Here is a 15,139-nt window from a genome sequence, read left to right on the forward strand (position 1 = left end):
TTTATACACCAGAATTGTCCAATTCTTGTTTTCACTTCCAGATTCTTAAGACGTAAGCAGCTGTCAGAAAGCTTAAAGAATGCAAAATATACGTTGACTGCAAAGCAGATGGACACTGGGACTGATGAGGCTTTTTAAGCCAACCACACTGAATAAGGCAAAGGTCTCCTTTTCATAAGCCACAGAACTTTAAGAGTCTCTTCCCCTAGATCTGAGAGTTTATTCCCAATCCACAGGGCCAGCATAAGCATCTCACTCGGTCCCACTCAATACAGGAATTTTAAAGTATCATTCATCCAAAAAATAGACATTCATTCCTTCCCCTTTAAAAAAAAAAAACATGAATACTAGCAGGTCATAACACAATCCATATTAGAGTATTTGAATTACCCCTCTAAATATCATCTGCTTCATATTATCCACATTTAAAATTCTTCCTTCAGAATCAATGTTTTTAGTCCACTCTTCCAGTGTTACTGGCTCTCTCCTTTGCACAATAGGTCGTTCTCCCAAATCAATCTAAAATAAGATAAGCAATAGCCAGTACATCTTTAACCAGTAAAATTCTATCAAGGTATATAAAAACTAAATCTTAAATGCTATTTTTGAGATATAACTTCTAATACTAGTATCTTCATCTGCCAGTGTTTCGTTTATAATCTATAATAGTTAGCAGTATATATATCTACCTCCTCTTCTACCAAATACACAACTAGGTCACAAATACATAGATAGGAAATCTCACAGACTAAAAACATTTGGTATTTTAAAATGAATGTTCTCTACTATTTTAGGTTTTAATCACATAAGCACAAAACATACAACATGTAAATTCTGTAATAAACTTTAAACCAAATGGTATGTGGGATTATTTAAGAGAAAACACAATTATTCCATTAATCATATTCAAAAACTAGCTTTCTTCCAAACTGAAGCTCATTCAATTTTATTCTCAGAACTGATTCATGACCCATTAGTTCTACTTTGCAGTTTCGACAGGTTTTCATTCAATTAACAGATGCTAGTAATTTTAAAAATACCATTTGCAAGATAAGTCCTTTAATTAAGTACTATAATTTAAATATAATTGTCTAACAATGTACAAGTGAAGAATTGTAGCACATTCAGAAGTTTTGTTGAGCATAAAAATTTGATAAAATTTGAGACCAAAGACTTCCTTACTTGAAGATTTACAGGAAAACAGAAGCCCTAAAGTAATAAACCAACTAACAGCTCTGACACCTACTGAAAAAAAAAAAAAAGCAAATTAGGGACAGAACTAAGAGGTAGCAGGCAAAGACCACTATTCACTCACTGCTATGTACTCAAATGCAACAGCATGTTCACTATTATCAAAAGGCTCAAAGGATAGAGATACATTAATATAGACAAAGCATAAGACAGAAAACACACCAAGAATTTGGTGGCAAGACACACATTATTTGTCAGATCAAACCTGTAAGTCAGCGAAATGCTCTAAGAAGGATTATGGGAAACAGACCTGTATCACTAAAATTGAGTTTCAGTTTTCTATAGCACTCAGTACACATTCTCCTGTCAAAATAGAATACTACATTAATATAGATATCCACTTACTCTTGTGATGACTTCAAATCCGGGCTCTTCTTGTTGATTTATCTTTAGACCTGGAATTGCATCACTAAGAAAATCCGCCATTTCTGAAGGTGGTCGTTGATGTGTAGAGGGATCGCTGCCTCTCAAACTATCAAAAATGTAGTTTGTGACTTTGGAAAATCCTACCATAGTTGCTGTATAAGGATCCTTTTTAATTTTCTATGTTGCAGGAAGAAAAATGTTAGCATTAATTCAAATAAAGAATAAAAGTATTTCACCATGGGTTAAAAGGCAAAATTTTTCACAAGGAGAGAAATCAGAACTAAACAGGATATTCTAAGATTATCTTCAAATTTTTTTTCTAAAAAGAAAAATTTAAATTTTCTAAGCCAACTTTTCATTTGGTTAAAACAGCACAGGTGGCAAGTTAATGCTACTGATTGAACTGATAAATGATTTGCAGCCTTCATTCAATCTGCATATACCAGAAATATATGCAGTGCTTACTTTCAAGTGGTGAATGGCCCACAACAGCTTTCTTCTGTCTAGCAGTCCTGTCTTCACACACACACACAAACAAAAAATAGCTCTTGAAATGTGCACTACTGTACTAGTCTAACACAAAGATATTGGATAGCTAAATTTAAGTTTATAATATATTGATATTGGTTGGTATTTTAATCAAACTACAATACTAGTAGATCATGCCAATCAGAATAATTTGTTCTGAGATAGTGCTGTCCTAGAAAAAAGCAAACCTTTTCTACCATTAAATCCTAGGTAACTTGTAACTCCCTACTCACTCATACTCAGCAAAAATAGTTATTAAGTAAATAAACTTAATACTTAATTTATATAAGTAAATAAACTTATTTATTAAGTAAATAAATAAATAATCTTTTCCCTCAGTTTTTATCTTCAACAGTATTTAGTTCTCTAGTCCTCTTTTCTAAAATGGTCCCTCTTTATGTTGTTAATCTCTACATCCTCAAAATCAAGAGTAGCTGCGACATTGTAATCACTCAGACATTTGCTACATGGATGAATAAATGAATCAACAACCACCTCATACTTTACATAATAATTTGAATGAACTTACGCCTGTGTCAAAGATACATTTTTATCCAAATCTAAGAACACATTCAAATACTTTCAGGAGAATTTGATTATCATGACTCCAACACAATCAACTAAAATGGTAATGATTCAAACCAGATTTCTTCCTAAGTTGATTTCAAAGTAGACTACCCTGTGATACTTCACCTAGTCAAAAAAAACTATGAAAACTAAAATCTACCCGATGTCCAGTATTATGGTAAAGGAAAAACTGCCCTAGGAGTAAAAAGAACCAAGGAAACTTCTAAGTCCTGCAAATAATATAGAACATAGCACTGTTTTTATAAAATTAGAGAACAGTTCTATAAAGCTCACACACACACACACACACACTCACACAAACACCTGCCTCATTCTGTGTCATCCTTGAAACCAGGAAGTAGAAGGTATATAAAATAATGGAGTTAAACTAATAGCTTAATACAGTAAGAAACATACTTGTATTAAACCATATGCTGGTTCATCAAGGAGATTTTCAAAAGACTGTGAAAGACTCTTATTTTGACAATTCACAAGGAGTGTTCTTTTATCCTGTGGAGATCTGTAACCAAAAAAAAAGAGAGGGATTTGTAGAAAATACTAGCACAGGACATCACACACTATTTGAACAATAACTAACAGTGTTACTTTTCCTAACAAAAGAGAACTTTTAATGTCCAGATTGAGAAGTTACCCAATAATACATTAGCAAATACTTCAGTGAGCTCTAAACCTACATGATACATGAAATACCAAATTAACAAATACTAAGTTAATAAATTTTATGTAACAAATATCAAACATGAAGTGTACTTTTATTTTACGTAAACCCAAGAAGTAATGAATCCCAGTTCTTGTTTAGAAATGGAAACAGAAGGGCCTACAATACATCTGATTTTACTAGCATAAAAACTAAAGCCAAAACATACTTTAGGATTCATCAGTATATAATAAATACTACAAAGGAAAATGTGTCTTCTTTTGAAATGATTTCCAACTTCATTCCACAGCCTGATGGTATTACAAGAAGATTAAAAATGCAAGATAGAAAAGTTATTTGGTACAGGTCATTAGTTATGCTAACCACAACTACAAATACACAAATGAATAAATTTAATCAGATTATGTATGGCTCAGATAATATGTTTTTAGTTCTTGCTTATTAAGCTCTGGATGCAAGTCACTCCCCACACTTCTTAGTAACTACAGAATACATAAAATGCTTTCCAAATAAATGTCTAATTTCAAGTAATCAAACTAATTATCCAGGCTTCCTTCTATTCAATAAATTTTATGACAGTAATTCAGCTATAATAAATTTATAACTTTTCTATTTAAAATAAAAATTAAATGTTATTTTGGTGCTACACACCTCTATTATAAATGTTTCAGATAAAATCTTTAATAACAGTTATCTCTTCTCAATTCTAACCTAAGGATGCAACAGTAATGTTGGAGGGGATATGAAATCCAAAATAGGATCTTACTCTTACAGCCAGAAACAACATTCCATCTAGAGACAATCATAGCTAATAAGCCCCTAGGCTTTCTAAATGGAGCTGAGATTGACTCATTGCACAGAGGAAAAAATAAAACTTTATAAGATATTCCATTTTTATTAAAAATGTTCTCCTGAACATTTTGGGGTGGTGATGTTTAAGATGAAGATTTATAGTTTTTCCAATGTTTTTTCTTTTTTAAATGTTAGGTCAACTTAGATGTAGCATCATGAAAGAGGTTAACCCAGGAACAAAAATTGTTTTGTTTTTCCTAGCACAGTGCTGCTGCTACTGTGGTTATTTTGTTTCTAACAATAAACTAAGTCAAATTATTTCTTTAAAACCCAAGTAAAAAGTAATCATGAATATCCAAATAATGCTTATGCATGTAGCCAGCAACAAATACGCAACCTTCAGCTACCTGAGCTCACAGTAACCACTAAACTGAGAATGAGAAGAAATTACTGTCTTTCCAATGAGCAATCACAAATACTCTAAAAACGAAACACTTTGTTTTTCATAACCAATACCAATAGTCTGTAACAGCAATTGAGAGCAAGCTCTAGAAGAAGAGATACAAAGACATTTCACAGCGCTGAAGAATATCAGCAAAACGTAAAAACATACATCAAGGGACAAGCAGCACACTGGTTGGCAATTGCAAAGCTCACTAAAAGGAACACTGCCACTTCTGATTATTACAATGATGTTCCTACCTGCCCAGTTAGTGCACTGATCAATCCAAAGACATTTATTCTGAGAAACTGACCTTTCGTCCTAACGTTATTCAAGATACTCAAACTCACTGCAGCAGTAAGAAAAACTTTTAAGAATGCTAACCAGTTAATTGCCATAACAACCTACAGAAGATTTTAAAGAAAACCATGGTTTAACACAACAGAAGTATATCTCTTGCAAATTCTCAGGCTTTGGAGTCAGTATCTCCCAAAGACCTTAGAACACACAAACTCTAAACTGAACAATGTGTGCTGAGATGGAGCAGTAACTATTTTATATTGTTATTAAGAATGCTTAATATTTAAAGCTGAAGAAATAAAATAGCATTGTAAAGGGTATCAATAAAAATTAAATTAAAAATAGGTACAGGATATTTGGAACAAAATTTTTGAAGTAGAATCCAATTTTGTAAATGGTTGATGCTATATAATGACACAACCAATTGGCTTTTTCGGGGTGAATGTGTTACCACTTGGATAAATATGTATAATGGAAAAATGGCCCAATATACTAAATAATTTAAAGGAACCAATATGCTTTATTCATTTCCTGGCAAGAAACTTGGTTAGACAAATATATTTGTGGCTCATTTTTTTTTTTTAATTTGAGAAAGAAAAACAGAGCAAAACAGAATGTTGTCTTCTACTAATTCACTCCCCAAATGCTCCCAAGGCTGGGGGGGTCAGAAGGGGTTAGCAGGGTGGCACAGACAGGAACTCAACCCAGGTCTCCAACGTGGGTGGCAGGAACCCAACTACTTGAGCCACCATCCACAGTGTGTAGAAAGTAAACCAACCCCCCTAGTGTCACAGGAGAATATACAAAGAAGTGACTGAAATTAGGCAAGTAGCTTTTGAAATAGTCACTTCAGACAACTATCTCTTCCCCCAATAATAGCCACAGAGTAAACAATAATGAAGTCCAACAGGAAGAAAATAAAGTGTACAGGTCAGTCTCCCTCTGTATGATTTTTTTTCCCTTTGACCAGAACACTAAAGACTGCAATTAAACCCTTAATGCTCATCTGGTCCCACTTTATCCTCCCCTTGGTTGACTTCATTCTCCCCCAGTTTCAATTACTACTGCACACAAAAAAACCCTACATTGTGCGTTCTTATAGTGCAATATATGTCTTATTCAGAGCACTTACTACAGCTGAAATCTTAGTTATTTAATGAATGTTTATTACTAAAAAGTCCATGAAGACAAGGGACATGATCTTTTTTGATTACTTCTACCTTTCCAGGAAGTACCACTACCCTATCTAATACACAGCAGGATCTTAAAAACAAAGTTTCTGAATGAAAAATTACGTAGGGAGGGCTACATTTCCCAAAGCTTCATGTATGCCAATAGAAATAAGCACTTCTCAAGAAACTCTCCCTCCCAGAGACCTGTCTGCAGAGACTGGAAGAGAGTAAGGTGCATGCTTGGCATACCCTCTTCCAGGTTCACCCCTTCTCTTGGATCTGTCTGCCAACAGAGAAGGTGTTCTCTGCTCTGCTTTCACTCTTGTAGCAAGCAGAATGTCTTCACTGGAGGCACCCGGGGTTGTCCGGAAGTGACAATAACTGGATGAGTTCGAAATTAATTTGGGAGTGAATTATTGAGTTCTCACGTTTAAGCCTCACTAGTAATGGTATTTGTATCACCATCTCTAAATCGTATTTACTTCTCATTTGTTCACAAGTTCAGAAAAGGAAACAAATTAACACATAACCCTGTAACTTGCCTAAGTTGTTGTCCATACTATTCTTAAACCCACCTAGACTCCTAATTTCTCTTTGGAGTTATACAAATTTATAATTTATTTCTCATAATAACTCTTTCAAAATTGGTTCTCAAACTGATCTTCTACCATGCCACTTATTCTTTCACCTAATGTTTCTTTATCACCTACAATGAACCAGGTACCATGATTAGGAATAAGGCAAGAAATAAAAACAAGATGTATGAATTCCCTTGCATTCTAAAGTAGAACACAGAAGAAGTAAACAGACAATATTACCTCTTTATGTTAAGTGCCATGAAATGAGAAAACAAGGAGATGAGAGAAAGAAGAGAGGCAGGCACCTACATTAGATGGGAAAGGAGACAAGCTAAGGTAGCCCCTCTGATATAAAACAGATTCCTAAGGAATCTTAAAAGGAGAATATTCCACGAAGATGAGACAATATACATAGAGCATCTAAAGACAAAAAAGTTTAAAAGGTTTTAGAAACTGGTTAAAAAAAAAAAAAAAAAACTATGTGGCTGGAAGACAGTGGCATGAAATGAGGTTCAAGAAATAAACAGAACTAAAAGTAGGCTCTCACTGACCACAGGAAGAAGCTCAAATTTTACTTAATGTGTGCTGGGTCTCTTCAAGTTAAACTCTCACACCCTTCAAACATTTTTCATAAAACCATGTTTATCACTCTCCTTACAATGATTATCTCTTCAATGCAGTATAATTAGCATATTTAAAATGCAGTGCTTAGCCTAGGGAGATTACTGATGCCATAAACAAGAGTGTCAAATTGTTAAGTCAACAACAGGAGTCACTGTGTACTTACTCCTCACGTGGGATCTGTCCTTACTGTGTTGTCCAATGTGAATTAATGCTATAACTAGTACTCAAATAGTACTTTACACTTTGTGTTTCTGTGTAGGTGCAAACTGATGAAATCTTTACTTAATATATACTAAATCGATCTTCTGTATATAAAGATAACTGAAAATGAATCTTGATGTGAATGGAATGGGAGAGGGAGCGGGAGATGGGTGGGGTACAAGGGGAGGGAAGTTATGGGGGGGGAATGCCATTGTAATCAATAAACTGTACTTTGGAAATTTATATTTACTAAATAAAAGTTTAAAAAAAAATGCAGTGCTTAAAACTAAGCCTATTTGTCTAAATATGATCTTACCAGTAAGAATACAGGGGAAGGGTGGGGGGCAGCATTGTGGCATAGTGGATTAAGCCTCTGCCTTTAACATTAGTATCCCATATAGGCACCAGTTTGTATTCTGGCTATTCTGCTTCCAATCCAGCTCCCTGTTGTTGGCCTGGGGAAAGGAGAAGATGGCCCAACTGTCTGGGCTCCTGCCACCTACATGGAACACTCAGATTAAGCCCCTGGCGTTGGCCTGGCCCAGCTCTGACCATTGCAACCACCTGGGAAGTGAACCAGCAGATGGCAGACCTCCGTCTCTCCCTCTCTTGACTTTAAAATGAATAAATAAATCTAAAAAAAAAAAAAAAAAAAAAAAAAAAAACAGAGGGACTACCATACTTCCCTCATCTTTGACCTTATGCTTTAATCAACAGTCTCAGTGCAAATGAGTTCCTTCTTCAGTCTGTCAGAACACTGATTGAAACTGAGCTTATTACGGTGCTAAAACCCACAAGTCTTTAACAACTGATAATTCACATACAGTAACCTTCTGTTCCAATCATTATACCATCTCTCTTGAAATCCCTCAATGGTCACCTGTTCACAGCTTCGAGTTCAAGATCAAGACCCAATTACCATAAACCAGGCCTGACTTTCTTATACTTCTTGGTATGAAACCAAATGCCTAATGTCAGACAGAGATAATCAACATAGCAAGGGAGAACATCTTGCCAGAAAAGATACTCAAAATCTTCCAACTTTTAGCCTTACACAATCTAAATTCAGGCACAGTGTTAAACTCTACTATAGTAAAGTGAGAACTTTTTTTAAGATAGATTTTGAGTCAGAGTTACAGAGAGAGAGAGAGAGAGAGAGAGAGAGAGAGAGAGAGAGAGAGAGAGACACAGATCTTCCCTTCAATGGCTCATTCCCCAAATGGCCACAACAGCCAGGGCTGGGCCAGGCTTAAGCCAGGAGCTTCATACAGGTTTCTCACGTAGGTGGCAGGGGCCCAAATATTTAGGTCATCTTCGGCTGCTTTTCCCAAGCCATTAGTAAGGACTTAGATAGGAAGTGAGCAGCCAGGACACAAACTGGCACTCATATAGGATGCCAGCATCACAGGTGGCAGCTTTACCTGCTATCCACAATGCTGACCAGTGAGGACATTATTAATGAAGACAGTAACTACATCCTATGGTTTCCCCAAGCTAAAAACCTCAACTTCTCCCTTCTTATCTCTATGTATCTAATTATCCTCAAATCGAATCTTCATAGTTCTCCAATGAAGTATGAAGTTCAAAAAACTCATGGAAAATGTGTATTATGAAAAAATGATACAAGGATTCAAAAATGTTTTCACAACAAAACCAACTTTTAATTCCACCTTCCATGAACTTCCTGAAGTATCTTAGTACTTCTATTATGCCTGCCATTCTCCTACTTCAGGCTACCTTAACCTCATCTGGAGGAATGGAACTACCTGCTAATAGGACAAGATCCTTCATACTCTGTCCTTTACTTAGAACTTCAGCCTCATCTTTAACTTCCCTCCACTCTGCAGACCTATAATACCAAAACAGTCTGTTCTGCGATTATGTCATGCTTGTGAGTTTCCCACCTTCTAAAACATCCCTTCTTCTAAATAACTCCTTCCCCTTCATGCTAATGGTCCACTCATTTTTCAAACCTCAGATGCTACTTCTTCCAGAAAGTCTTCCTTGATCCTGACCCCTAGTCTAAATTACATAACCCTCTTCTCCTCCCTGGGAAGTTCCAAAGCACCTGTGTACTTCCTCCATCTTAGCTCTTGAGTTTCAGCTGCCATATACTTCTTGGCATACTTCAAAAGCCTGTACATTCTCAGAGATCAGGAACACGCCTCTTTTGTTCACTATGTATATCAAGCAACTACCATAGTGCTTAGTATGTTAAAGATACCCAAAAAATATTTGGTAAGAGTAACACTGACTGTGGGTGTACAGATGTACACAGGTATATAAATGTAAGACAAGATTTTTGGGAAGTGAGAAGGCCCTGTTTTCCAACATATAAATAAGTCTGTGAAGAACTGGGACTTGCCTGACCTAAATTCCAATAATACAAATAACTGTACATAGAAAGGTAAATTAGTAAATATATAAGTTATTATGTGTTATAATTTATCTAAACATAAAAATATTAGTGTTCTCTTTAAAATAGTAATAAAGTCTCAAAATCAAATTCCTAAGATGGCAACATTTTATTCAGTCACTGCTCAGAAAAAGTCTCCCAGGAAAAACAAAGCAGCTTGTGCCCTCATATGCACATAGGTCACTGCTGCTCAACAAGTTTGTGCTGGGATTAACACAACAATCCAGTTTCAATAAGTAGAAAATAATTTGATACTTACTCACACAACACCACATATTTTTCAAGAGCCTCAATCAGTAGTTTGCTATCTCCTTGATGAAAGTGCAGAGCAGGGAGAACGACGTCATCCTTTAGACAGAATACCAAATACGACCAGCCCATACCCTCTTTGTTTTGCTTGATTGATTTCAGGTCTGTCAAACTGAACAGGAATGACCATTTGCTTTTCCCATTTCTATGACTTGGAGCATCTTAAAAACAAGAAGTGGGGCAAAATATTTTTGTTCACCTTTTTAAAAGGCACTGACAGTGTTCTTCATGACTGCATAACAAGTATTGTTGAATACAGGGAACCCCTATAGCACTCATGTTACTAAGGCTCCCACATGTACTAGAAATGGCAACACATATTTTGTTGAAAAAAATTTAAGTAATTATTCCACTATACACAAATTCAAAAAATGCTATCCCTATGTAAAATAGAAGGTTTGCCGAAAAATGAACATGACTTTGGAAGTAAACCCACTTGATTCAACTTGCAGCACTACCATCTTACTAACAGAATGATTTGGAGAAAATAACTGAATCTCTCTCAGCCTGTTTCTTCATCTGAAAAGTGGAGATAATTATACTTACCTCCAAATGTCATTCTAAGAATTAAGAGACAATACTTGTCAACTAACATAGGCCAAGCATATAGCAAATACTCATTAAATGTTAATCTTTCCACTCTCTACAAATAAGAAGAGCATTATTCTCTTGGAGAGTCTTTTTTAAAAACCTTCAATTTATTCTCTACTTTTGTAATTATTTTTAGGAGACTATACTGATAATGAAAATAAGCATGTTGATATTAAAAAAAAAATGGAGTGACCATACATTTTATTTAAAAAACTAAATAAGGGAGAATTGATGATGAAAAAATAACCAAGCTGTGAATACTTCAAAAAGAATAAATATATTCGGCCGGCGCCGCGGCTCAATAGGCTAATCCTCCGCCAGCAGCGCCGGCACACCAGGTTCTAGTCCCGGTCGGCGCGCTGGATTCTGTTCTGGTTGCCCCTCTTTCAGGCCAGCTCTCTGCTATGGCCTGGGAGTGCAGTGGAGGATGGCCCAAGTGCTTGGGCCCTGCACCCGCATGGGAGACCAGGAGAAGCACCTAGCTCCTGGCTTCGGATCAGTGTGGTGCACCAGCCGCAGCGGCCATTGGGGGATGAACCAATGGAAAAAGAAAGACCTTCCTCACTGTCTCTCTCTCACTGTCCACTCTGCCTGTCAAAAAAATAAAAATTAAATTAAAAAAAGATAAATCATTTAAAAAATTAAATATATTCAATCTTCTTGCTAAATTAATGTTCACAAAATTAAGACCTCAGTTCAAACAATAGTTATGTAAAATGCAACACTTTCAGAGTTTTTGGTATGCTTATAGAAGCTAAAATTCTATGTTCATGATCATTATCATAACTGATAACAAGCAACTTAAAGGTTAACTATTTAAACAAAAATATATTTAAAAAAGGAAAAATGTTACTATTTTTCTTGCTATTGATATCTTATTATTTCTAATTAAAATGTCAATTTATTTCAATAATTTAAATTATTGCACTTAATTTAACTCATGTCTCTGAAATCTTAAAAAAAAAAAAGAAGTGTCATGTTTTCCTATTACTTAAGGACTTTAATTACATCTCACATTACCAATTCTAAAATGAAAAATTACTTGAGAAACAGCTACTTACAAGATTTAATCAAAATACAGATCAGTATTGGCCTTGATATATGTCACCTTTGTAAACAGTCAGGAACCCTATAGCTATCTCCATAATCTCCAGCAACTCCTAAACTGACAGAGCACAATCTACAGCTTACAAAGACCTCTATATGTAAGGAATACAGACACCATAACCTTTTCATGGACACTTTAACAAGAATCACTTGAAGAAAGTTTGGAAAGGCTAAAGCAATTTCTCCTTAGATACTGACCTGTTTGGCTTCCATACCTGTTTAGATAATAATGTCATAGATAACTAAGGCTGGTAGTAAATTAAGTACTATGTGCTCACTTTATAGAATGTTTCATTGGTTTTACATTATAGAGCTCATAACACCACTAACCTCAAGCTGATCTCAAACTGAGAACAGTTCTAGAATTCCAACTTATTCATGAATCATTTAAGTGTGAATGCACTTGGACTATCTATAAAGAATACGTATAACTAGCTCTTTTGCAAAAGACAAAAATAGTTTTAAAGATAAACAGCAATAAAAATTAGATAGACAGTTTTATATTAAATTCCTTCTGAGTATTTAATCTAAACTAACCCAAGAAAATCATAAGGAGAACATTAAATAGCACAGGTAAACTATATGAGTTATCAGGAGTTTGTGCATATTCAAGAGCAAGCATTTTACACAGATTTCCCTTGCTAATAGATGAGACATATTAAGCACTATGTACATATGAGAAAATGCCTCAGGTGTTTCCTCACTTAGAGCTCTGACAAAGATGAGAGAAACAGCCCAAGTCAATTCTACAAGTTCTTTCACTAAAATACAAGATTTACCAAAACAGAAACTTTATTTTGTTCACAGATGTATCCTAGTGATTAGCATAAAGTAGGTACTAAAAGAGGTATGGAATAAATGCATTAATAAACAAGTCAACATAAATGCAATTTGCAAATGAGCTGGCTGCCAAAGCTAACCAGAACTAGAAATGGTTACAAAGGAAAACTAACAAAAGCCAACAGTTAATTCAAAATTTCCTTTTTTCTTCTTAAAGAAAAGGAAAATAAAATTAGTTCTACTGAATTATATTACCAAACACATGTAAAAAATATCTCCACCACACTCACAAAGGGAAACTGAATAACAGAAGGGTAGAATCAAACAGTTGAGAAAGTGTCCATATATCCTGAACAGAATTAACATTACAGAAAACATTCGGATACGTTTCTAGAATATAATGGTGATCTTTATGGTTCTGGGAAGAAATTATCAAAACATTTAACTAGGTATATGAAAATAAAGGATATAACAGTAGAAACTATTATGAAAAATAAAGTGGTCTTACGAAATACAAAGTTAAATAAGTCTTTGATAGTCAATTTTTCAAGTTTGTCCCAAGTTCCCTTTGTGCCACACACACACAAAAAAGCACACATTTTAAAATGGCAGAAATTTGAAAATTTCAGAATGCCATAAATTTGAAACCTTTGAAATTTCTAAGCTTGAGGGTTTGATTCAGAATCAGAATTAATCCTAAACCCTCAAGTTTAGAAAATGTCTACTTAATCTCTTAACAATTACAAAATAAAGTCTATTCCCTTAAAAGTCGCTCTTGCGTGCCAAACCACATAAGCAGTATTAACACTTGTGGTTTATCCCTAAGCTCCACAACTATATGGAAGCTCTCAACTCTGTGCGTTAAAATCACCTAAAGACTTTCTGGAAAATGCAGATACCCAGGCTCCATTTCCAGAGTCTGATTTTGGGTTTTTTTCTTTGTTTTTTAAACCTAACCTCCCCAGGTGACTTCCGTGGGCAGAAAAGGCAGAGAAGCATGAGTCCCAAGAAATCTTTACTGCGAGATTATGTCTTTCACATCCATGTTATGCTTCTTTCTGCTATCAAATTTTAAAAACTCACCCCTTTCACTCATTCCTATGGCCTCTCTCATCTTTAAGAATATTAAGCAACAAATAAAAAATACAATTCACATACAACAATCCTGAATATCTAATCTAGCAAAGTCAAAAACCACCTCACAAGTCACAGACAGTAAAATCCTGTGGTTTCATCTTTCCTTGATACCCTGCATTGGTTCTGGGAAGAATCTACCCTTTCAGTAGAAACAGCAGACACACACACACACACACACACACGACAGGCACATGTCCAAACTCATCATTATCAAAAAAAATGAATTATTATTTACTTCTTAAATGCTAGTGTTTATTAGAAATGATAAAATACAAACTTTTGAGTATGAGAATGATTCACCAGGCCAAACATGAAAATCAATTTTACTTATAACAATTTTATCTATATAAATGTAGTGGGGCCGGCGCTGTAGCGTGGCAGGTAAAGCAGCCACCTGCCGTGCCAGCATCCCATATGGGCACTGGTTCAAGATCCGGCTGCTCCACTTCTGATCCAGCTCTCTGCTATAGCCTAGGAAAGCAGTAGAAGATGGCCCAAGTCCTTGGGCCCCTGCACCCGCATGGGAGACCTGGAAGAAGCTCCTGGCTCCTGGCTTCGGATCGGCACAGCTCCAGCTGCCAAATGGGGAGTGAACCAGCAGATGAAAGACCTCTTTCTCTCTCTCTGCCTCTCCTTCTCTGTGTAACTCTGACTTTCAAGTAAAATAAATAAATCTTTAAAAATAAATGTAGCAATAGCTGCTCATTTTTTTGAATGAGTAAACATGGCTAATTCCTAATTCAGAACAAAATTATTAAGATAGAAAATACCTTTTCAAAACACAAAAGGAATAAACAAAATATTAACATTTTAACTACATAAATATTCAATATTTAGAAAGAGATCCACAAATAGAATGGTTGCATCACAGAACAACTTGCTACAGCATATTTGTGGTAGTATGTGAGTTCTACATTCTATGAGCTGTATCTCTCATGTGAACTAGAATCTACAAGCATGTCTGTACTATTAGCTCAGGTCTTTACTATTAATCACACATAGATAATCACCACATAACAAATATAAATTAAAATACAGATGGAAAAGGAAATGGTCACTTAACATATATAAAGGGGAGACTGCAATGAACTTTGAAAATCCAAACAGCACAAAAATTAGTAAATAGTAATGTACTCCATCTCCCCCTGGTGCTTTAAGATGAAATAGCATGATTTTTAAAATTTTACTAGATTTGGAAAAATGAGCATGAAAGACAGCCAAAACAATTTTTAAAAGTGTTTCTATTTTCTGCCATTAATAACTACAAAATAGGAACAACAAACAAGAGATGGAAAAGGA

The 15,139-nt window shown here is 35.1% G+C and overlaps 1 protein-coding gene across 1 annotated transcript in view; it reads right to left on the bottom strand.

Annotated features, from left to right (window-relative positions):
* The window catches only part of TBC1D15 (TBC1 domain family member 15), a 75,281-nt gene that overhangs the window by 28,529 nt on the left and 31,613 nt on the right, over positions 1–15,139 (bottom strand). The window contains exons 5-8 of the mRNA XM_062203217.1: positions 10,176–10,386; positions 3,130–3,232; positions 1,597–1,794; positions 391–519 (exon numbers count right to left, since the gene is read on the bottom strand). Of these exons, the coding sequence (XP_062059201.1) occupies positions 391–519; positions 1,597–1,794; positions 3,130–3,232; positions 10,176–10,386 (641 nt within the window). The remainder of the gene's footprint in view (positions 1–390; positions 520–1,596; positions 1,795–3,129; positions 3,233–10,175; positions 10,387–15,139) is intronic.

This window comes from Lepus europaeus, chromosome 10 (genome assembly GCF_033115175.1).
Source record: "Lepus europaeus isolate LE1 chromosome 10, mLepTim1.pri, whole genome shotgun sequence".
Classification (NCBI taxonomy): domain Eukaryota; kingdom Metazoa; phylum Chordata; class Mammalia; order Lagomorpha; family Leporidae; genus Lepus; species Lepus europaeus.